The sequence below is a fragment of the Nerophis ophidion genome, linkage group LG10, assembly GCF_033978795.1.
Source record: "Nerophis ophidion isolate RoL-2023_Sa linkage group LG10, RoL_Noph_v1.0, whole genome shotgun sequence".
NCBI lineage: Eukaryota > Metazoa > Chordata > Actinopteri > Syngnathiformes > Syngnathidae > Nerophis > Nerophis ophidion.
The window spans coordinates 30,347,158-30,372,205 of NC_084620.1; the positions used below are offsets into that span (position 1 = coordinate 30,347,158).

General features: G+C 41.3%; 1 protein-coding gene across 1 annotated transcript; it reads right to left on the reverse strand.

The window, feature by feature from the left end:
* Positions 1–32: 32 nt before the first annotated feature.
* supt16h (SPT16 homolog, facilitates chromatin remodeling subunit) lies at positions 33–23,969 on the reverse strand. The gene is made up of 23 exons (XM_061913427.1): positions 23,600–23,969; positions 21,009–21,101; positions 20,772–20,942; positions 15,628–15,780; positions 15,393–15,539; positions 15,164–15,315; positions 12,700–12,872; positions 12,536–12,626; positions 10,828–10,901; positions 10,168–10,280; positions 10,026–10,091; positions 9,845–9,943; positions 9,437–9,552; positions 7,590–7,743; positions 7,395–7,522; positions 4,357–4,619; positions 4,159–4,277; positions 1,670–1,908; positions 1,360–1,605; positions 1,128–1,257; positions 919–1,048; positions 775–849; positions 33–707 (listed from the first exon to the last, which is right to left on the reverse strand). The coding sequence occupies exons 1-23, from the start codon at positions 23,663–23,665 to the stop codon at positions 607–609; spliced, it is 3,099 nt and encodes a 1,032-aa protein (XP_061769411.1). The 5' UTR covers positions 23,666–23,969; the 3' UTR covers positions 33–606.
* Between the last annotated feature and the right edge of the window lie 1,079 nt (positions 23,970–25,048).

Here is a 25,048-nt window from a genome sequence, read left to right on the forward strand (position 1 = left end):
TGACACTTTCAACAAGGTCCACACATACGAAAGACACTTCCTTTTCATTTTATTCCAAAAACAGAAAAAAATTACTTTAATTTTTTTTAAGAATGAATAGTACAACAATCATATCTACTCAAAACAGAAAGGAGACAGAAGACAAAGGTAGGCAGTGTGTGTGTGTGTGTGTGTGTGTGTGCATTTATAAACCCCATTAAAAAAAAGGATTGCACCCATTGTAAAAAAAAAAAAAAAAAACTAGTTCTGAAACACCCACAAAATTGTACAGTGAAGGCCTTATGAGGGGATGGAGCTTGCTATAAAATACCTGCCAAGTGTTTTGCTAGCTAAAAGAAATATTAGCAAAAAAACACATTGCACGCATACACACGCACGTACACGATGCAAAAGGACAAGGAATGAAGGGAAAATGCTGGTACGTCACCACGATGACGTGTTGACCCACACAAACACTGGCTTCTATGTCTACACATTCACACACACACACACACACACACACATGCACAGCTCGTGTATCTGAGCGTGCATGTTTGAGTCCAAAGAGCCGGTCGGGGCAAAGTGAGGGTGATAAGGAGGAGGGATGGCGGTTCGAGGATTGGCAGTTTAGGCTCGCCTTTTCTTTTTGCTGGGGGTTGGTGCCGATGGGCGGATCTTCCTCTTCTTGTTAGACGTGTCAACGTCTTCGTACTGACTCTCCTTGTCAGCTAGACAAAACCAACAAAACTTAACATGTCATTCTTCGCTCACAGCAGACAAACAGGCTGTACTGACCTTTCCGAGCCTCCTCCTCCAGCTCATCCCAGTCCTTGCCGCTCTCTTCCTCGCTGCCCATCGACGCGCTGTAGTCTGTACACAACTTAATTGCTCAGCAAGCCGCTTCCCCAGCGCTCAAGAAGAGACGGTGCGGAGACTTACCTGAATTTTCAGACTCCGAGCTGTAGTCTTCATCGCTGTCCTCCTCCTCCTCAAATTCCTCATCGTCCCCTGAGGGGTTAAATGTCTCATCCTCCATCTCAGACTCGGAATCTTGCTCGGCGCCGCTCCCCTGTCGCACAAACGAGACATATGCCGCCATAAAATGTCAAACGTCTGACAAGGTTGAGGTCGGTGAGCGAGGGACGAACCTCGCTCTCTGGGTCCAGGAAAGACCATCCTCCTTGCTCGAAGAAGCCCTCAGGATCGTCGACGATGGTCTTCATGATCTTGGTCCAGTTGAGAGACTGCACGCCCTCGGTGTACTTGATGTCACACGAGCTGCCAGAAAGAGACAAACATGAATGAGAAAGAGACAAACGTGAATGAAAAAGAGAGCGTCCTGTTTTTTTGTGGGTATCCTCTAAATGATGGCCATCTTACTTGAGCCACTCCTTGATGGGGTCCAGAGAGTTGACAGGCACGGCGTTTATCATGGTGACCTTCTTGTTGTAGTCCTTATAGACGATTACTACGTCAAAATTTTTCAGGTGGAACTGGACGCGCTCAAAGTGGACCAGCTCCACCTCGTCCAGAGTCACCACGAAGGGCGGCCATTCTGTGACGTTGACGAGGGAGCTGGAAGTGGGTTGCAGCAGGCAGGTGCTCCTGTAGGGGGCGCCCTGGAAGCTGCAAACACATTCCCAATTAGAGGTCTTGCTCATGTGGAACAAGTCCAAAGGGTGGGACTTACCCCAGATCCCTGAAGGGAACTTCAAACTCTAGTTCTTCCCTTGTTAGCGTCTCCACCTTCTCAATGAAGTTCTTGAAGGCCGACTTGAGCTTGTGCCGCATCTCGCGCTCCATCTGCTCGGCGTAGAGGTCGTCGCGGTCGTGCATGTGCTGGTGCTTGCCCAGGTCCGTGGTGATCTCTCCCACCTCCGTGTAGAACTGCACGTCCGTGTGGCGCCTCTTGCCAAACATAATGGCGTTCTACAAGAGGGAGCAAAGCAGCCACTAGAATCCAGCTTTGCAGTAATAAGTGGATGATTGGCAGGTTTGCCTGGGGCATTTGGCAGAAACCTGGCATAGGGATGTTCTGATTCCAATCATCAATGAGTGAAATCGGCCGTTACCAATACCGATCAAATATATTAACTGTAAATGTAAATTCATTTATCATGAGTGCTAGTGATTGTTTAGCAAGATGAGCACAATATTTAACTAGTTCCTTATTCTCTTTCAATATATACAATAGCTTGAGCAAATAGTCAGTCGTACGCAATAAAATCAAAAACTACTATCCTACTCATTCAGTTCTTTTTCCCCTCCTCAAAGTCCTCCTGTGTCTAGGGACATCCATCCATTTCCTACCACATGTCCCTTTTGGGGTCGCTGGAGCCTATCTCAGCTGCATTAATTATAAAAGCTCATTAAACTCAGTAACTATACTTCAGAAAAGAACTGTACGCATCATCAACAAGGTTGGATATCCGGACCATACTCATTCACTATTCTTACAGTCCAGAATATTGAAATTTAATGATATTTTGTATCAAAACGGCACAAATAATGAATGAAGCCAAAATAAATAAACTCACAGGAAGCATTCAAAAATTGTTCAGCACACGAAAGGGGGATTATAATTTAAGGGGGAATTTTAATTTCAAAATGCTTAGTTATAGAACGACTAAAAAAAATTTAGTATTTCAATTTGTGGAGTGGAACTATGGAATGGTTTGAATGTGGAGTTAAAGCAATGTCCAAACATAAACCAGTTTAAAAAGAAGTATAGGTACATGGTATTCCAGAGGTACAGAGATGAAGAAGGGCTTTGATATTGGGTTTCTTGTGTTACAAAAGAGTTTGGGGCTGCCCATTGAGGCACTGGTACTGCTGTTTTGGCATGATACCATTTCCATGAGCACGTGTGGTAATGGTGTGGCTCTGTATGTGTGTAGTGTGCATATGTATGTATATATTTATCTTTTATGTATATACAAGTTCATGAAGTTTGTACATAGAGTGAACAGGTAGTTCTAGCTCAGAGTAATTAATGATTTAAAGAAAAGGGGTGAGATTAAATAAGTGTATACTTCTTCTCACTCCTTTTCAAATATGTAAGAAGAAAAAAAAAAAAAAAAGAGAAAGTCCAATGCTCATTTGTTTTTTGTTTTTTTATTCTCCATTGTTTTAATTTTGTTATAATGGCTATAGCACTGTATTGGATCATGCTTGCTCTTGTTTTTTTTTGCGTAATTGAAATAAAAATATATCAATCAATCAATCAATCAATCAATCATTCGGGCGGTAGGCGGGTTACACCCTGGACAAGTCGCCACCTCATCGCAGGGCCAACACAGATAGACAGACAACATTCACACTCACATTCACACACTAGGGCCAATTTAATGTTAGCAATCAACTAATCCCCAGGTGCATGTCTTTAGGGGTGGGAGGAAGCCGGAGTACCCGGAGGGAACCCACGCAGTCACGGGGAGAACATGCACACTTCACACAGAAAGATCCCGAGCACGGGATTGAACCCAGGACCTTCATATTGTGAGGCAGATGAACTAACCCCTCTTTCACCGTGCTGCCCATGTCTAGAGACAGATTCTCTGAATTTGTAAACTAACAAAAACAACCAAAACATTACTTTGAGAAAACAAAAATATCAATCAAATAATTCTGGTATCGATCAAATATTCTTACTCTTGCTGTTGACACCGCCAATTTATGGATCAATCCGTCTTCTTACACGTTGTGTACCTCTGGCTGTGACAATGCTGACACACCAACAGTTGTGATTGTATCCTCTCTCTTAACTTTCATTCATTTAATTGTCAATTTCCTGTTAATATCTGCCTATTTTCTGCTGTAACAAGGTTTTATGTTTATTTAACTATAATAAGCACTTATTTCTTGGTATTTAGCGATTAAGTTCACTATAAGCATGCCTTCTAATGCTTGCTCTTTATGTGCAACATGTCCTAATAGTTGATGACACTTAAGATTTAAAAAATGCAGTTTACTATCCGTAATAGAGGTGATAATTATTACTTTAGGGGAGTATCTCCACACTCTAAATAGGTTCCAACATATAGAGATACACATTTAATTGCTAGCTTGTCAGCCAGGGGACTAAAAATAAATTAATCATGAGTCAGAGGAGATCATCGTTTGTGAGCGACATATGAATATATTTTTTCTAATGACATTACGGCCGATTGACATCCCTACCTTGAGGTGGAAGTGCAGGACGATGATCATCTCACCGTCACAAGGCTGGAAGACGGCGTGCTTGATGTTGTTATAAAGGATGTCCACTTTGTCGCCCCGGACTGACGTGAAACGGAAACCTGCCCAGAGAGATGAGTGGAAAAATCAAGAAAAAGTAGAGGCGGTGATCGCGGCCTCAGTGAACGTACGGCCTTTTACCATTTGTGTGGGCCTCCAGCGAGCCCTGCATCCTCTTCTGGGCAATGTTGGGCCGGATGTAGAGGTCTTTGAGCTTGGGGTTGCTACGATTCAGGTTGATGACCAGCGAGTCCTGTTTTACTATGCCCTCCTTCTCCTTCTCCTCCGCCTCCCGCGTCTTGTAGCGCTTCTGCACCTCCTTGATGATGCGGAAAGCGTTCTGCAGATTGGTTGACGGCACAGATGTGTCGCCAGGCGCCTTTAGGTTTGACGCCCGGTATGTGCTGACAAAACGGGAAGAAAGCAACAGTTGTCAATGTGTTTAGTTAATTTTATCATCCTGGATTTGCACTACTTGGCTGCTACCACAAGATGGTGCCATACACCATGCCAAAGTAGTTAAGATGCAAAAGTGCCATCTCAGGTTGGTTTTAACTTACTTCACATCGAAAAACAAAAATGCTAAAGTCATCTTATCTTTAGTATTGTCTGGCCTCTTTTACTAATAACAGGCATAAAAAATACTTAAATATCATAAATACTCCAATTAACATCACACACGCAGGCTTATAACTATTGGGGTCTCCAAGTAGTGCCGGTGTTCTGACGAATTAAACTGCTTTGTCAAATAAGCTAAACAACACCACTGAGCATGTGCACGCATGTGTATTAATGCTAAGGTTTTCCTCAAAATAAATTAAAAATGTAAATTAACTACTTAGAGCAGACTGTCCGTAAGTAAACCTTCTAAATGATATTAATTACATTTTGTTTTCTGACCAGTAAGCAAATAGATAGAATGAGAAAGTTCACATTGTATATTCACGAACAGTATGCAAAGCGTGTAGGAAATTACGGCCAGAGGAAGTTCACATTGACGCAAATAACGGTAGCCAACATTTTCGTTTTCAATTCCATTTATTCAGGATAGCCCCTTGAGATGTAAAATCTAATTTTCAAAGCGGTCTTGGTTTTCATTGTTTAAATAGGAATAGCAACTGGTAGCTGTTTTTGACAAAGCAGTTTGATTCGACAGAACATCGGGTCAAAAAATATTAGCATTCAGAGCTGAGACTCTAGGCAACACCCTTTTTATATAAATTTTGGGGGTTAGACAATACGCTCAGCCCACAAGACAATTATTTATTTATTTTACAGTGGGGCAAAAAAGTATTTAGTCAGCCACCGATTGTGCAAGTTCTCCCACTTAAAATGATGACAGAGGTCTGTAATTTTCATCATAGGTACACTTCAACTGTGGGAGACAGAATGTGAAAAAAAATCCAGGGATTCACATTATAGGAATTTTAAAGAATTTATTTCTAAATTACGGTGGAAAATAAGTATTTGGTCACTTCAAACAAGGAAGATCTCTGGCTCTCACAGACCTGTAACTTCTTCTTTCAGAAGCTCTTCTGTCCTCCACATGTTACCTGTATTAATGGAACCAGTTTGAACTCGTTATCTGTATAAAAGACACCTGTCCACAGCCTCAAACAGTCAGACTCCAAACTCCACTATGGCCAAGACTAAAGAGCTGTCGAAGGACACCAGGAAAATAATTGTAGACCTGCACCAGACTGCGAAGAGTGAATATACAATAGGCAAGCAGCTGGGTGTGAAAAAATCAAGTGTGGGAGCAATTATCAGAAAATGGAAGACATACAAGACCACTGATAATTTCCCTCGATCTAGGGCTCCACGCAATATCTCATCCCATGGGGTAAAAATGATCATGAGAACGGTGAGCAAAAATTCCAGAACCATACGGGGGGACCTGGTGAATGACCTGCAGAGAGCTGGGACCAAACTAATAAAGGTTACTATCATTAACACACTACGCCGACAGGGAATCAAATCCTGCAGTGCCAGATGTGTCCCCTTGCTTAAGCCAGTGCATGTCCAGGCCCGTCTGAAGTTTGCCAGGGAGCACATGGATGATACAGCAGAGTATTGGGAAAATGTCATGTGGTGAGATGAAACCAAAATCTAAATTTTTGGTATAAACTCAACTCGTCGTGTTTGGAGGAAGAAGAATACTGAGTTGCATCCCAAGAACACCATACCTACTGTGAAGCATGGGGGTGGAAACATCATGCTTTGGGGCTTTTTTTCTGCGAAGGGGAAAGGACGACTGATCCGTGTTAAGGAAAGAATGAATGGGGCCATGTAGCGTGAGATTTTGAGCCAAAACCTCCTTCCATCAGTGAGAGCTTTGAAGATGAAACGTGGCTGGGTGTTCAAGCATGACAATGATCCCAAACACACCGCCCGGCAACGAAGGAGTGGCTCCGTAAGAAGCATTTGAAAGTTCTGGTGTGGCCTAGCCCGTCTCCAGACCTCAACCCCATAGAAAATCTGTGGAGGGAATTGAAAGTCCTTGTTGCTCGGCGACAGCCCCAAAACATCACTGCTTTCGAGAAGATCTGCATAGAGGAATGGGCCAAAATACCAGCTACTGTGTGTGCAAACCTGGTAAAGACCTTTAGTAATCATTTGACCTCTGTTATTGCCAAAAAAGGTTATACTACAAAGTATTGAGTTGAATTTTTGTTATTGACCAAATACTTATTTTCCACCATAATTTACAAATAAGTTCTTTAAAATTCCTACAATGTGAATTCCTGGATGTTTTCTTCACATTCTGTCTCTCACAGTTGAAGTGTAGCTATGATGAAAATTACAGACCTCTGTCATAATTTTAAGTGGGAGAACTTGCACAATCGATGGCTGACTAAATACTTTTTTGCCCCACTGTATGTACATATACATATATATATATATATATATATATATATATATATATATTTTTTTTTTTTTTTTCTTTTCCACCGCTTGTCCCGTTTTTCGGGTCGCGGGGGGTGCTGGAGTCTATCTCAGCTGCATTCGGGCAGAAGGCGGTGTACACCCTGGACAATTATTGTTAATAAGTAAACATTTGCATGTGTTATATATACATTTTTGTAAAGAACAGCCGGTTTCCGATTACCAGCCTGTCTTTATTGTGGTTAAGGTAAAAGAAAGGCCCCAACCAAAATTAGAGCTTTGCTTGTACATACATTTCCTTGACAAATGTAGCGTCCGGGTTGGGGAAGATGTTTCCCTCATGTCGGCCGAGGGAGCTGCCAGGGACGTAGAAGTTGATCCTGAGGTACGTGTAGTCTCCTTCTACAGACATGCTGATGTTCTACAAGCCAAGAGAAAGAAAAAGTTTGGTGGAGTCAAATCCACAATGGTTGCAAGATGGTCTGTACCTTGATTGTAGCGATGTGAAACGGCGTGGCAATGCCAAAGACCGGCATGACAACCGTCTCGTATTTCTTGTCGATGAAAATTTTCATTTCTCTGATGTCCTTCTCTCTTGGCATCTGAGACATGTTTTTGTAGGACACATTGGATTTTCTGGCCCTAAAAAGGAAGAAGATGAACGGTGGTGAAAACTAGGACAGTAGTTTAGATTTAGTGGTGCAGAAAGTCCCCCGGACCTAACTTGATTGAGCCTTATTTTTTAAAGCTGGCAGCTGATTTTATAGCAGAGCCACTTTCAATTATTTTTAATCCGTCAGTTAAAAACAAAGTCATTCAATCAGTTTGGAAATCCGCTTTTGTCCTCCCTTTATTGAAAAGGGACGTGATCTAGCAGTTCTTTCTAATTATAGGCTTATATCTAATTTATGTTTCTTATAAAAAATTCCAGAATCTCTCGTTTGTGATCAGTTGAAAGAGTTCCTCTATTCAAATAATATTATTTGTAAATATCAATCAGGCTCCAGGAAACCGCACAGCACTATCACTGCTCCAATGAAGGTGGTAAATGACATTGTAGCGCTTGAATAAAAAAACAAAAAAACAGTACTGGGGCTCACTTTTTATTGATTTCTCCAAGCGTTTGACACTTTAGACCACGCTATTTTAAAACGCAGGCTGTTTCTCATTGGACTGTCAGAACATACTTGGCTTGGCTTTCATATTATTTAAAAAACAGGTCCCAGTGTATTAATTACGAGGGCTAAAGGGGTGTCTCAGGGATCTGTATTGGGGCCCTTCTTATTTATCTTACACATCAATGATATTGAACAACATTTCTCTGATGTTAATACGCATTTTAATGATAACGATACATTTATTTATTGTTCAGGATCATCTGCTGAACAGCCTGTTAATTCCCTGTAGAAAGCTTTTGTCGCTGTGCAGAATTCACTTATTGACTTAAAACTGATTCTCAATGCTGACAAGACAAAACGCATGCTGTTTTCCCAAACATAGGAAGGTGTCTCAAACTCCCCCAGTAGTGTCCACGCTTGAGGGGAATGTCATAGAGGTGGTACATGAATATAAATACATTGGGGTTTTAATTGATGACTCTCCCACTTTTAAACCGTTTATTGATCAACTGGTGAAGAAACTAAAACTTATATATTTTTTTCTCTTCAATAACAAGAGATATTTCTCTTTTGGTGTAAAAAAGAGCCTTGTCTCTGCCACATTTTTATCTGTGCTAGGTTATGGTCTTTTTATATGAATGATACTCATTCCTGTCTTCAGATGGCCAACTGTGTTTACCAAGCTTCTTTAAGGTTCATCACAAACCGTAGAGCCGTGAAACGCCACTGTGACTTGTACTCTTAGGTAGGATGGCCTTCTCTGTCCACTAGGAGACAGTGTCATTGGTATACTTTTTTTTACAAGGCTCTTCTGGGACTATTGCCCAATTACATTTGTGTAAGTACGAACTCTTATGCACTGAGATCCAACGATCAGCTGTTGCTCTCTGTCCCTTTCGCTCGCACTGAGTTAGAGAAAAAAGCTTTTGTCTATGCAGCTCCTTGTGCTTGGAACATGCTACAAAGAGACTGGAAACTGACTGAATGTTGGTCCCTAAATGCTTTTAAATCTACACAGAGCATTTGAAGGAGCCTCAGTTATATGTAACTGTTTTACTTGATGGCCATCCTGTCATTTAAATGTGAATCTAATTTTACATGTAACTTTGCTTCCTCTTTGCCAGGACTATCTTGAAAAAGAGGTTTTTAATCTAAATGGGATTTTTTTCATGGTTAAATAAAGGTCAAATAACAAATAAATGTAAAAAAATACTTACTTCTGTATCTGCTGCTCGCCTTTCTGTTCGGTCAGACGCCGCTTTGCCTCCTCGTTCAAACTGTTGGCCAGCTCCTTTTGGTGGGCCCGACGCTTCTCTTCAGCAGTCATCTCATTCTGAGTGGACGACAGACACTTGAGCCAGTGTCATGCATGCGCAATGACCAAAAACACTCATGCGGCTACAAAAACAACATCCACACAAGGCACAAAAGAAGAGGCTTGCGCTCATCAGTGCCAACTACTTACCTTCCCAAGTAGCTAATAGAGACCAAAAAACAATCTTAGTCAACAGCTCGCCTGTGCACGTTAAGTGAACGTTCCTACATGCGTGCACACACACAAGTACACACACACACACACACACACACACACACACACACACACACACAGACAGACCACAACTCACCCGGGTTCTATCGGCAAGAAGAGCCGCACTGCGAGCGCCTTTTCCCAACAGCTCTTCGGCATCATTGCCATCCTCCTCGTCATCGTCCTCATCGTCATTCTAAGAGAGAAAGAAGAAATATTCAAAGTTGGCGGTCACAAAGGGACACACGAAGGGCATGTGATAAGTAAAGAATGCCTACCTTCAAGAAGATGCCCACGTTTTTGATCTTCTTCTTGACCGGTGTGAGAACTACGGCTGCCTCTTCCTGCCACACAAACGTTTAATTTTAACAGATCAAACTGTGCCGAGCTTGTGCGCATTGCAAATTAAGAATAGAGCACCTCGTTGATCTGCACAGTGTCTCCGACAAACAAGGCGTACTTCTTCTGTTCTTCTTTTTTGGCATCCTTGTTGGTGAGGTCGGCCAGGCCTAAGCTGATACTGAGCACCATGCCTGCCACACACACGCACACACGATTGGTTTGTGTAAACCAACTTTTTTTCTTTGAAATGCTGCACATAAAAAAGGCTGAAAAGTTAAAACATTCACCTAACTGTGCTGGGTGCGCTATTAGTTTTCTGACAAATGCATCACATGGTGGCGGCGTTGTTGAAACCTTATAAATTGGATTAAATGAAACTGCATCAAAAAGCTCAATGCTACAAAACACCAGCCAATTTTACAGAATATTTAGTTGAATCCCAAAATTTGGTACAGGGTAGTTACAAGTACTCGTGTGAAAAACATGGCAGCCATCAAGCAAAGGGTGTTTGCAGGGGAACTATCGGGACATAGCAATTAATTGTCCATAAATAATGACAATTAGTGTAATACTGGAAAATTTAAGGATTCCTATTACACGCGTGCTACCACGTCTCCAAAAGAAATTTCACCACAACCTACAGGGCGCCCATTATTGTTTTGACGTAGGGTGTCCAATTATATTTTACAAAAAAAAAAAAACGCCCAGCATGAGGTCCACACATGACGTCAAGGTTACCTTTCTTCAGCTTGTACTGATTCTTTGAGTTGAGCACCAAGGAACCTTCTCGGAACTCGATTCCCATGACGAACCTGCAAATCCACATGTGAGGCCAGTGTCTTTCAGTGTAGAGTGCGAGGCCTGCACGATTGAGAGAAAAACCTAATTGCGTTTTTTCTCTCTAAAATTGTGATTGCTTTTCAATTTGTGTGATGTATTATACTGTAAGTGTGCTCATGTTCAAAATGAACTAAAAAAAAAGAAAGAAAGAGGTTGCGATGTTTATGTTTTAAATAGATAAATGCATAAAACGTGTCTTAGGGTGCCAAACATTAGAACAATAAGCAATAATTTACTTTGAAAAAAATTGGGCTTTTAGCAGACATAGTTTTTGTCCAGATCATGCTCTTAAACTGACGAAATAACCGATAAAAACTATAGAGCAATCATAATGTAAAGTAATCATAATATTTAAAAATAATGCAGGTAACCTTTTAAAAAGGATATAAACTTTTATTTCTCATTAATGTGAAATTGTTGACCATGGTACTGTAACTGGAAGGCAAGTAACTTTTAGTTATCCTTAATTGTTAAAAAATTAAATTAAATGGATTCTGATTTTTTTAAGCAAAAATCTAAAAATAAATATTGAAAAACTTAAAAGTGCAATTGTTTTTCCGAGTTGAAAAACTGTTCTCCCCGTGACTACGTGGGTTCCCTCTGGGTACTCCGGCTTCCTCCCACCTCCAAAAATATGCCCCTGAGGATAGGTTGATTGGCAACACTAAATTGGCCCTAGTGTGTGAATGTGAGTGTGAATGTTGTCTGTCTATCTGTGTTGGCCCTGCCATGAAGTGGCGACTTGTCCAGGGTGTACCCCGCCTTCCGTCCGAATGCAGCTGAGATAGGCTCCAGCACCCCCCGTGACCCAAAAGGGATAAGCGGTAGAAATAGATGGATGGATGGATAGAAAAACTCGGTCTGACGTCTTTTTTTTTTTTTTTGCCAATTGCGGCATTCTAGCTCGTTAGTCCATGTTGATGGGTTAATAAGGTCTGTTAAATATGAAGATAAAATATTCCCGCAACGGGACATTTGGTTTTGTAATCGTATTTTTTCCATCATAATTTCTTTTACTACTGAGTCGCGGATAGGCTGGCCTGAATCCTATGTATTGTATGTGAGCGAGAAGTCCTGCTCTTCGCACACCAAAACCAAATTGTAAATGACTGCAAAGACAGCCTACTGAGTTCAGTTAATTCGACTGTTGAAGAAACGCGCTCAGGTGCTGAGAGCGATGCAGTGAGTGAGACCTATATCCACCCGTTTGAATCGAGAAATGAAGAAACAATATTTCTCCATGCCGGCAAAGCATTTCAACTGAAATTTTCATTTATCAGTCAATTGATTGACTTATAAATTTTCATTTATTAGTCAATTGATTGACTTATTGACTATCGGCTCAGACTTAGTCACATCAAAACTTTTTTTCAAGGTACAACCATTGTTTGTTGTGTGTGCTGCCTCCACTGCAACACACAGAAGACAAAGGACGCAAGGCTCAACATTTCGGATTGGCGAACAAGTCTGTCACTCAACTGCCGGTGACGGCAGAGGAAAAAAATAATCTTGCCGTTTGGTAGCCGCACTAATTAAAACCTCAATGTCAATTGGATGTCAATTAATCATGCAGGCCTAGCGTATGTATTTATTTACGAGAACCAACCCAAGATTTTTGGTCAGCTTGGCAACGAGATCAGGTTTCTCCTTCTTCATGTACTCCAGCACGGCATTGTAGGCGTCACAGATTTTCACACCTGGTGGCGAGGAAATGCGTGAACATAGCTTTCAAAAACCAAAATATAAAACAGACCACGCTTTTGAACACACCATGCTTGAGCTCTTTGAGCAGCTCCTCCTCCAGCTGCAGTAGGAAGTTGTAGTTGTCCTGCATCTCCTGTGGCGGGTCCACCATGAGCGTGCGAACGAGGTTGGAACAGTACGACTTGTAGCGGATGCCCATGGCACACGTGATGGCGCCAAAGTGTATGTGGTTCTTGTCGCTGGAGGAAAAAAAATCAATAAAATCACTCACTGTACCGTAATTTAACTTGATCAAATGAGATTTCACCTACCAGATTTTAACCAATTAATATTGGCTGCCGAGGGTATTTGGGTGGTACAGTATATCAGCACTAACTAATTACAGGAGTACTAATGAATTAAAAGAAAGGGAAAAAAAAGTACAATACTGGTACTTTTTTATCCCATGGGAACGCAGGAACCCCGCGGTGACGTTGATGGTAATATGAGCCGAGGCACATGTTGAGTGAGTCAACACACACACACATACATACAAGCGGAAACAGTGTAAAGATAGAGAAAGGAGAAATACATAAGCGGCAATTATGCAGTTATAAAGGTGTGCAAAGTGCAATATGGAGGTATTTTCAATTAAAAACTAACGATAAAGGTGAAGCTATAAACAATGAAGCACCGCCCTGCAAGCGTTGCTTAAAACATGCCTCACCAAAAGGTGGCAATACTTCAAACATAGGTAAACATTTAAAAGACAAGCACCCACACCTGAATAAGGAGTTTAAAGACTGACAGACAAGAATGTAGCGAACTAGCTCCCCAGTTGCACCCAGATAGATATGCAGACGCCAAATAGACCTGGTTGGCACCTTGCCAATTATTGGCAAAGTCAAAACCGCCAAGGTAACGTAAATTAATGCTAGTGAATAGGGCTGCGCAATTCATTGATTTTGAACCAGCAGAGGTGTTAATTGGAGCGATAACTAAAGCTAAAAAAATTTTTTTATACGCCTTCACGCATTTGTGTTGCAGACATGTTCGGCAATTAAAAGTCTCTCTCTTCAATATAGGGAGAAAGATGTCTCTGAGCGTATTTAACAGTAGCATTATCTGAACGCAGGGAGCCCTCATTACAGTCATTCAAAATTTCAGTCACGGTGGGTGGAGAGCTAGCCAACACCGACAGGCACACAGGCAGAGAGCCTTGCTATTCACAAATTGCTAGTGAAAGTAACATAAATTAGGTGGGAAAAAATTACAAAATTTAAATTTTAAATTTCAGTTTCAAAGCGGATGGGCAATATGATTCCTTCCACATGGACAAGCAAGCAACAATGCGATGATGTAAACAACAAAAAGACAATTCGACCCAGTGTTTTCAACTGGGGAAAAAAAATGCACCCCCATGCTTCACAGTAGGGATGGTGTTCTTGGGATGCAACTCAGTATTCTTCTTCCTCCAAACACGACGAGTTGAGTTTGTACCAAAAAGTTATATTTTGGTTTCATCTGACCACATGACATTCTCCCAATTCTCTGCTGTATCATCCATGTATCCATTTTGGTATAAACTCAACTCGTTGTGTTTGGAGGAAGAAGAATACTGAATTGCATCTGAAGAACACCATACCTACTGTGAAGCATGGGGGTGGAAACATCATGCTTTGGGGCTGTTTTTCTGCTAAGGGGACAGGACGATTGGGACGAAAGAATGAATGGGGCCATGTATCGTGAGATTTTGAGCCAAAACCTCCTTCAATCAGTGACAGTTTTGAATGGTTGACCAAATACTTTTTTTCCACCATAATTTACAAATAAATTCTTTAAAATTCCTACAATGTGAATTCCTAGATTTTTTTTTTCGCATTCTGTCTCTCACAGTTGAAGTGTAGCTATGACGAAAATTACAGACCTCGGTCATCATTTTAAGTGGGAGAACTTGCACAATCGGTGGCTGACTAAATACTTTTTTGCCCCACTGTAAGTTTGAAACCTGAACTGGAACTAGTACAGCTAGCCTCTTAGCCAGTCAGAATTGGTCTCTCGTCTTGCTCTTCTGAATGAGAAGGCATTCATTTCAATTTAAGAGGTAATAGCATGCAGCTTTGACAATAAAGGCAAATGGCACTCCCTTGGTAGGCTCTGTTAGTACATGCTGTGTTTGCGGCAGATGACGTGCTAACGTTACTGATACTGGATGAGATCGGTGCGGTTCAAAAACACAACATTAATTCATAGTTATTGCATGCTGTGTCTTCAAACGTTTCAGCCTTTTGCTTGTATGTCCTGTTTTTGATGAAATAGCAACCTTAAAATTATTACAAGTTGCGCTGTTGCAATCTTTTCTTGTCAAATGTAGGCAAAATTTGGGAATGTTTGAAAAATTGGCAAGCAATTCCAAGTAATTGATAAACTTGGAGCAAATTCTGAACAAGAACCCTTTTTCAATTATCATCCCTAATTCTCACACACATTAAATGCTAACGTCCTTGGTCTACAACCAAAAAATTAAAATAAATCACTTGTTATTGATCACCTGACAACACTGAATTTGAGGCTATAGTTTCCTCCGCTCTGGATAATTGGAGGGTAACACATCTCCACCGTGGTCGGGTCCACGCCGCCCAAGTACTTCTTCTCCTCGATTGCCTTTTCGACAGACTCGGCCAGTTTGCTGTGGCGCACTTTCTGTTGTCAGAAAAACACAAGTGAGCAAGAGAGAGAAAAAAAGTGTGCCTTGTCCACAATGACCTCAATATCTTCACCTCATCCGCATCGACTATCTCCATAACGCGCTCCTTAAAGAACTTTGAGTAAACCTCGCTGGTGATGGCTGCCGCCTTCTTCATCAAGTTGAGCTCGCCGTCCTCCTTCACTGCCATGGTGTACGCCACCACAGCACTGATGTCCACCTTCCGAGGGGTAGAAGTGGAAGTGATGTCACACACAAACACTCTTTTTCTCAGCTAACATCATTATCAGCTTTGAAGCTCTTCTTGCCTTTTGTAGCCCCTCGGTCGTAAGCGTGTCGTTCCAGCTCTTCATGTAGTCTCCAGGGAACTTGTCCTTGCTGAAGATGCCGACTGTCTTGCCTTTAAGGCTGCCTTTGATGGCCTCCAGCATCTTGTCAAAGTTAGGCTTGTTGCTTTCGTTCTGGAATAAACACCATCAACATTCTTCTTATTTGACTTTTTTAATTCTCAATATAAAAACTGTTCGGTTCTAAAGCAAATTGTATAAAACTTGGCCAGATTTAGCTTTCTGTCATTATTATTTTTATATTCCGACCATTGTGTATGAAATAACATTATAAACTGTAATAAAAATTAACAATATAAAAAGTAGAATGAACAATTTATTAAATGTTTTATAAAAAGTGTAATTTTTTTTTATTAAAATAAAATAATTTGAGTTTGATTCAAACATTAACATTTGAGTTTAAACCTTTAGAAAAATTGGTGATAGTAAAACACGCTATTTTGCTGGTTATATGGAGAAATTCAAGGCAATAATATATTTGTATATGTTATATGCTGTATATATATTATCTAAATATTACATGTATGTTATATTTTATGTTGCTACTATGGTACATTTTAGTGTACTTTATTCCTTTTGTTTTTGTCCTCTTTTTGTGCCCTTGTGTGCATTATTCTTTCATCCTTCCTTTTCCATCCTTTGTAACTGAGCTACTGTATCGAACAATTTCCATTGTGGATCAATAAAGTGTGTCTAAGTCTATAATAACCTAATTCCAAAATTGCATATTTTGAGTTTAAACCTTTAGAAAAATTGGTGATAGTAAAACACGCTATTTTGCTGGTTATTCTGAAGTTGCTAAAAAGATGGACTGGGGTGCAAGAAAGGAAAAAAGTTTCTACAGTGTTCCCTCAATTGTTGTGGGGTTACGCTATCGACCCCCCTGTGGTAAGTGAACTTTCTTAAAGTAGGATTGCTATTTATCTCATGAACATTAAATGCATTTAAAGCAGGGGTCTCAAACCCAATTTACCTGGGGGCCACTGGATGCAGAAACTGGGTGAGGCTGGAATGGCTTTCCCGCCCTAGCAACATACTTGCCAACCCTCACGATTTTTCCGGGAGACTCCCGAATTTCAGTGCACCTCCCAACAATCTACCGGTGCAACCATCCTCCTGAATTTGTCCCAATTTTCACCCAGCCGACATTATTAAGGGCGTACCGTGACTGCACTGCCTTTAACGTCCTCTACATCAGTGGTTCTCAACCTTTTTTCAGTGATGTTACCCCTGTGAACCTTTTTTTAAATTCGAGTACCCCCTAATCAGAGCAAAGCATTTTTGGTTGAAAAAAACAGATAAAGTAAAATACAGCACTAGGTCATCAGTTTCTGATTTATTAAATTGTATAACAGTGCAAAATATTGCTGATTTGTATTGGTCTTTCTTGAACTATTTGGAAAAAAAAGATATAAAAATAAAAAAACTTGTTGAAAAATAAACAAGGGATTCAATTATAAATAAAGATTTCTACACATAGAAGTAATCATCGACTTAAAGTGCCCTCTTTGGGGATTGTAATAAGAGATCCATGAAATTAATTCTAAAAATTTCTTCACAAAAAAAGAAATCTTTAACATCCATATTTATGGAAAATGTCCAAAAAAATCTAGCTGTCAACACTGAATATTGCATTCTTGTATTTTTTTTCCACAATTTATGAACTTGCATTCATATTTTGTTGAAGTATTATTCAATAAGTATATTTATAGAGGATTTTTGAATGGCTGCTATTTTTTTAGATTATTTTTAAAAGATCTCACGTACCCCTTGGTATACCTTCAAGTATCCCCAGGGGTACACGTACCCCTATTTGCGAACCACTGTTCTACAACATTTAATTGCGTCCGCTTTTACATCACACAACCAACGTGCGGGCTCAGTAACATGTGTGAGGCTTATGCAGATTCACGTAAGTGACTCCAAGACATACTTGGTTAACAGCCATACAGGTCACACTGAGGGTGGCCATAGAAACAACTTTAACACTGTTACAAATATGCGCCACACTGTGAACCTACACCAAACAAGAATGACAAACACATTTCGGGAGAACATCCTTACCGTAACACAACTTAAAGACAACAGAACAAATACCTAGAACACCTTACAGCCCTAACTCTCCCAGGCTACACTATACACTACCTCAATCGACGCAAGTAGGGGGGTTGGAGGGTAGGGAGTTTGGTGGTAGCGGGGTGTATATTGTAGCACGGGATTGTTAGGGCTGCATGGGATTCTGGGTATTTGTTCTGTTGTGCTACGGTGAGGATGTTCTCCCAAAATGTGTTTGTCATTCTTGTTTGATGTGGGTTTACAGTGTTGCGCATATTTGTAACAATGTTAAAGTTTTTTTTACGGCCACCCTCAGTGTGACCTGTGTAGCTGTTGATCCAATATGTCTTGCAATAACGCATGTGCGTCTTACATAGCCAGCTACAACATATACCTGTACTTGCACGCTGTCTGTACAGTATGTTGGTGGCACTTAAGACAGTGTCATCATGGCACCCCCTGTAATTTGTTGGTTTGGAGAAAATCGACAGGCATTCTAGAGAACGGATGCCCTGGAATTCAGGGGTCTCCCGGGAAAATTGGGAGCGTTGGCAAGTATGACGTTGTCAAGCGCCGTTCATGGATTCATACTAAACTCACGGGCCGCACTAGCATTAAATTGTCATATCAAGGTGCGGGCCGCAATTGGCCTGTGGGCCGCAATTGGCCTGTGGGCCGCATGTTTGAAGACCCGTGATTTAAAGTCTTTAGAATCCCTCCCCACCGCCTTCCAACACACTTATAAACACTTCCTATGCTCCTAAAATACGTAATACACTAAAACCTACGTAATTTTAACATGATACTTAAATAGGTACTTAAATTTTAATAGTACTTTAAAATCCGGAATGCACAGAGACAGCAGTAAGTGAACATTGTCTTGAAAAATGACGGGGACCCTTCTTGGACCAAAGGATCACACCATCCATCCATCTTCTTCCGCTTATCCGAGGTCGGGTCGCTGGGGCAGCAGCCTATGCAGGGAAGCCCAGAATTCCCTCTCCCCAGCCACTTCGTCAAGCTCCTCCCGGGGGATCCCGAGGCATTCCCAGGTCACCCGGGAGACATAGTCTTCCCAACGTGTTCTGGGTCTTCCCCGTGGCCTCCTACTGGTCGGACGTGCCCTAAACATTTCCCTAGGGAGGCGTTCGGATGGCATCCAGACCAGATGCCCAAACCACCTCATCAGGGTCCTGTAGATGTGGAGGAGCAGCAGCTTTACTTTGAGCTCCTCCCGGATAATCGAGCCTCTCACCCTCTCTCTGAAGGAGAGACTCACTACCTTGAGGAAGAAACTCATTTCGGCCACTTGTACCCGTGTTCTTGTCCTTTCAGTCATAACCCAAAGCTCATGACCATATGTGAAGATGGGAAAGTAGATCGACCGGTAAATTGAGAGCTTTTCCTTCCGACTCAGCTCCTCCACCCCAAAGGATTGATACAGCATCCGCATTACAGAAGATGCCACACCAATGTGCCGGTTAATCTCACAATCCACTTCCTTCACTTGTGAACAAGACTCAGAGGTACTTGAATTCCTCCACATCGAGTAAGATTTCTTTCCCAACCCCAAGATAGCCATACTTGCCAACCTTGAGACCTCCGTATTCGGTAGAAGGGGGTGTGTGTGTTGAGTTTTGCTTTTTGTTTGTGTGTGTGTGTGTGGGGGGGGAGGGTATATTTTCAAAGTATTTCTTTTATATATATATATATATATATATATATTAGGGGCGGCATGGCGTAGTGGGTAGAGCGGCCGTGCCAGAAACCTGAGGGTTGCAGGTTCGCTTCCCACCTATTAACATCCAAAAAATCACTGCCGTTGTGTCCTTGGGCAGGACACTTCACCCTTTGCCCCTGGTGCCGCTCACACTGGTGAATGAAGGATGAATGAATGAATGATTGGTGGTGGTCGGAGGGGCCGTAGGCGCACACTGGCTGCCACGCTTCCGTCAGTCTACCCCAGGGCAGCTGTGGGTACTGATGTAGCTTACCACCACCAGGTGTGAATGAATGATGGGTTCCCACTTCTCTGTGAGCGCTTTGAGTATCTAACAATAGAAAAGCGCGATATAAATCTAATCCATTATATATATATATATATATATATATATATATATAAAAACCGTATATGAATGACTATATCCGTTCAACCACCGTGTTCAATGGAGAAGTCTGATCTACAAAATTTGCAGGCAGCATACACCTTCCCTTTTGAGCTGTCATGGATGAACTGAAATTATTTTTCCTAATAATTCTGGATCTTGCAAGCGTAGTTCTTATTCTTACTCGTCGTCGCCATGTCTCTTCTTCGTTCTTCTGCTTCGTCTCTGATATGTTTTTGGACATTACTACTTGCCAAGGTTTGGAGCAATGCATGATGGGAATCCGGATGTTGTGTGTCAGTGTATTAACGTGCCGGCTGGAATAAACACACGCTGAGAAATAGCTCCGTGCCTGCCTACTTTATGGGTTATAGATAAACCTATGGATAACGGAGACATATATAATAGTCTCCTTTTCAGGTGAGAGATGACGCTAAAGGCTGAAATTCGGGAGTCTCGCAGGAAAATCGGGAGGGTTGGCAAGTATGAAGATAGCACCCAACCCTTTTCCGGGCAAGAACCATTGGCTCGGACTTGGAGGTGCAGATTCTCATCCCAGTCACTTCGCACTTGAATGCAAACCGATCCAGTGAGAGCTGAAGATCCAGGCCAGATAAAGCCACCAGGACCACATAATCTACAAAAAGCAGAGACCTAATCCTGCAGCCACAAAACCGGATCCCCTCAAGACCCTGACTGTGCCAAAAAATTCTGTCCATAAAAGTTATGAACAGAATTGGTGACTAAGGGCTGCCTGGCGGAATCCAACCCTCACTGGAAACAGTTCCGATTTACTTCCGGCAAAGCGGACCAAGCTCTGACACTGATCATCGGACCGATACAGTCAGACAGTCCGACAAAGGGTCACACGTGTAACTTGATTTCAAAAGTGGGGTCAAAGATCAACGAGCGTCAACAAACAATACAACAGGCAGGCAATCTCACCTTCTCCCTGGTGAGCAACGTGATCGGCGGTACCCCGTTGGCATTCTCGTTGCCCTTGGTGATGGCCACCTGTTTAAGGAAGTCCACCTTCTTCTTGCTGGCCAAGAAGAGGATTTTGGCGTCGCAAAAGACCATGATGGTGTCTGTCAGCTCGTAGCCAAAGAGCCAAGTCTGAAGAGGCAAGGTGCCTTTAACATTCAGCTTCCTGATTATTAACATAGAGGAGAAATCTCTTACCTGTATGGCTGTGGATTTAGCGTAGACAATTTCCTCGTCCACGCCCACAGATACCACAATAGCGTCGACTTTTCCAAACTCATCTTCTCCTTTCTGGGAGAGGACATAATGAAGCGATTGTATAAAATAAGCTTATAAACCAGTACACATTATAACTAATGGCCAAGTGGCTAGCACTAGGGATTTCCCGATCAGCATTTTTGGCCTTGGATCCCGGTCCCATGTAGACTATAGATTATGAAACTGAAAATGCTAGCAAGTAGTTAAAGTAAACATTATACACATTTTTATAAATCTTTTTTCATGAAATTTAAAATGTGTTAGTCTGATTTACAACAATGCTAACTATTAAATGTATGTTATTAAATGCTACTTAAATGATTATTACATAATAACTAAACAAAAGCTAAATGTACTATTGGCTCCCAGATAAATCATTTGAGAGCCCGAGTGTGTAAGCATTAACCCAAAAACTGATTTTGTTATGAGAACAAGAAAAAGATCGTGGCGCGGTTGGGAGAGTGGCTGTGCCAGCAACCTGAGGGTTCCTGGTTCAATTCCCACCTTCTACCATCCTAGTCACGTCTGTTGTGTTCTTGAGCAAGACACTTCACCCTTGCCCCTGATGGGTCCTGGTTAGCGCCTTGCATGGCAGCTCCCGCCATCAGTGTGTGAATGTGTGTGTGAATGGGTGAATGTGAATTCCTTAAAAAGGTAGAAAAACACTATACAAGTATAACCCATTTACCATTTAATCCAGGGGTGTCAAACGTGCAGCCCACGGGCCTGATCCAGTTTTATCCGGCCTGCGGGAGGAGTTTGCTAAGTATAAAAATGAGCTGAAATTTTTGAATGGAAAAAACTGCTGTTCTAAATGTGTCTACTAGATGTCGCAACAGCAATTATTTGTATCTGGACATGCTTAATATGTAAAAGAAAACAAACAAAAAAAACACATGATATTAGTGCACCAGTCAAGGAAAATGAGCAAACTAGATAAATAACATTGTGTAATTTTGATTTTTATATATTTTTTTTATCTTGATAGATTGAAAATTAACACCAATGAGATGACTGATGAACATCGTCACAATTTATTCAGAAAGTATTAATAACGACAAATGAAGATAAAATAGTATTAACCGCAACATGTAAGTGTAAACAAAAAACAAACATGATTTGTACATTTTCAGAATGGGCTCGTTTTGTTTTTAAACAAAGAAAACTATATGAAATTGTCTTTATTTCTAAGTTATCATGTAGGGATTTTACCAGTCCTGCCCACTAGGGAGTATATTTTTCTCAAAGTGGCCCCCGATCTAAAATGAGTTTGACACTTCTAATCTAATCACTTTGGTAGCGTTTACATACTGATATGATACTACTCTAGGTGTCGATTTTATATATATTTGGATCACCCTGACTTTGCATTGACGTTTTAAGCTTTTTGTGTCGTCCTGGTCAGTGTGTAGAACCCCGATTATTACTACGGATTCAGTGTAGAGTTTGTGTGTATGTTCTTTCAGGTACTTCCAAATCCAAAAACAGTGCATGTTAGAATAATTAGAGACGCTAAAATATCCATTTAAGTCCCACTCTAAAACTCATTTGTATACTCTAGCCTTTAAATAGACCCCTCTTTTATACCAGTTGATCTGCCGTCTCTTTTCTATTACTTCGTGGAGGGGGGGACACAGATTAGGTGACCACAGATGAGCGCTAGCTGTTCAGAGTCAGGATCAGGGGTGGATCACTCATCTGTGCATCAGTTGGGGCGACTCTGCGCTGCTGACCTGTCTCCAGTCAAGATGATCCCCTGCTGGCCCCACTATGGACTGGACTCTCACACTATTAACTAGATCCACTCGACGTCCATTGCACCGGTCTCCCGGGCGGGGTCCCCACATATCAGGTCCCCTTCAAGGGTTCTCATTGTATTGCATTGGTTTGAGTTTTACCTTGCCCTGATGTGGGATCTGAGCTGAGGATGTGGCTTGGGCAGCCCTCTTAGACACTTGTGATTTAGGGCATATATATAAACATTTATTGATTGATTGATTGATTGATTGATTGATTGGTATGTATGAACTACGAACTGCTGCTACGAACCATGTTCTTGCAGGCAGCTTTAAAACTGATTTTAAAGCCTTATAAGTGCATTATTGTGTGCATTAAATACCGAAAAAGATTGGAAATGCTGTATGGTATGATGGGATTATCTGTGTTTCTCGGTTGCATTTGTGCTCATTTAGGTTTGTGCATGCGTGCCAGAGCTCTTGTGGGTATCTTGCACACGTTTCCTCCTTTCTGGCGCTGTCCAACTAGCCACCTTAGCACTAGCACTACGCTAAATTGATTTAATACGTTTCGAGTGACAACATAACCACATCGTGTCATGTCAATAACTAGTTCTTAGTACAACAGCTGCTCGGTGAAGATTTATTTACCAAATGGTGCAGTTGTTTGTTTCCTATAAACTGCGTTTGTGCGTTGCTAAGCTAGCTGGCTAGTCGGAGAATGCTAGCCATTTAGCTCGCTGGTTAGCTTTTAGTTGTCCCCTCCACCCCTGCCTTCTCTTCGACATTCTATACCTTCCAGTTGCTGTAGAGTCTCTTAATCCGCCGGTAGTAGGCCTCCTTGTCGAGGTTAACCGCCATGGTGAGTCTGGTGCTGTTGCACACTCCAGCCGCCGACCTCGCGTCTAAACAGGCCGGATGATGATGCTAAGGGCTAGTAGTGGTGGTCCTGTTAAAGATGATGATCCGCTCAAAACAACGCGCCTTCCTCCTCCACGCACGTAATGGTGATGCGATTGCCCTGTATTTTAAGTCCCTGAAATAGTTGATTTACACATAAAAACAATGGAATATTTCAATGGACTATTTCTCCCCTTCTGGTCCTCTCTCTCTCTCTCTCTCTCTCTCTCTCTGTGTCTCTCTCTCTCTCTGTCCGTACGCACTGCGAAGACACCAATTCATCACAATTAAGTGCACCTCCTCCTCCCTCCCATTTTCCCTCCTCTAAATATGCACAAAACATATAAATAAATGAAAACTTAAAAAATAATATTAGGAACAAAAGTAGTAAACATCGGTTTCTGTTTTTATTTTAAAAATTACTTCTTTTGTTGTTGTTGTTTTTGTACGGTGTGTTTAAAATGTTTCCCAACAACGCCCCCTATCGTGTGTTGACCACCCTTGCCCCCCTTTTTTCCCGCCACGGTGTTTTTTCCCGCCTTCGTCATCAAACAGAGAATGAGTCGAATCTCGCGACAAAAACCAGAGAAGGAACCGGAAGTGAACGGTCTTCATTTATTCGTTTCTTCCGACTGCCATATTTCCAAACATATTATGAAGATATACGGAAAAAAAATAAACCAAAAAAATCTCAATTATAATAATGATGTCGACATTGAAATTTGTGCGTAATTCTTCTTAATAGATATTTCTAAACAACGTATCGTGCTTACACAAACCATTGTGTCTTAGAAGATCCCAAATGTCGCCTTAATTATCAATTTAACACAATTTGATTTCCTTATTTATTTCACACCCCAACTAATTGACGATGAGTGCTCTGTTGGGTATCCTGTAGTTACAATCATAATAGTGCCTTGTTTACAGACTGTAAACTTACTACTTTTATTCATCCATTTCACATAGTGTCAAACATGTCATTAGCATCGGCGTTTCATCAGTTGCATAATCATTAGTACTGCATCGGAGTTTCAAAGACTACAAATAGCATATTATTGTCATAAAAATCATTGTAGGTTTGATGACTCTGTGCAATCATGAGGTGTTTACGTTTTAGTTAATTTTGGCAGAAGATTGGACCATAGACTCTCTAAGTTCATGATATTAATGCACATTTTTAATTGTATCATGTAAATGTGAGGGTGTTAATTTTTATTCTATTTTACCTTTTTTAATCAAATGTGTTGTATTCTGTTCATACTCTGTAAATGTGGCTGATGTAGGAAAGCAATGATTTCCAAGAGCCCCTCACTGTGACCTTTTTTTAAAACTTTCTATTAATTT

Bases quoted from the DNA above. Each gene is read 5' to 3' on its own strand.
- supt16h (XM_061913427.1), bottom strand. From the start codon at position 23,665: ATGGCGGTTAACCTCGACAAGGAGGCCTACTACCGGCGGATTAAGAGA. The intron at 15,316-15,392 runs GTGAAGATATTG...TTCTGACAACAG, and splicing joins AGATAGTCGATGCGGATGAG to AAAGTGCGCCACAGCAAACT. The intron at 10,902-12,535 runs GTTGGTTCTCGT...GTGGATTTGCAG, and splicing joins AAGCTGACCAAAAATCTTGG to GTTCGTCATGGGAATCGAGT.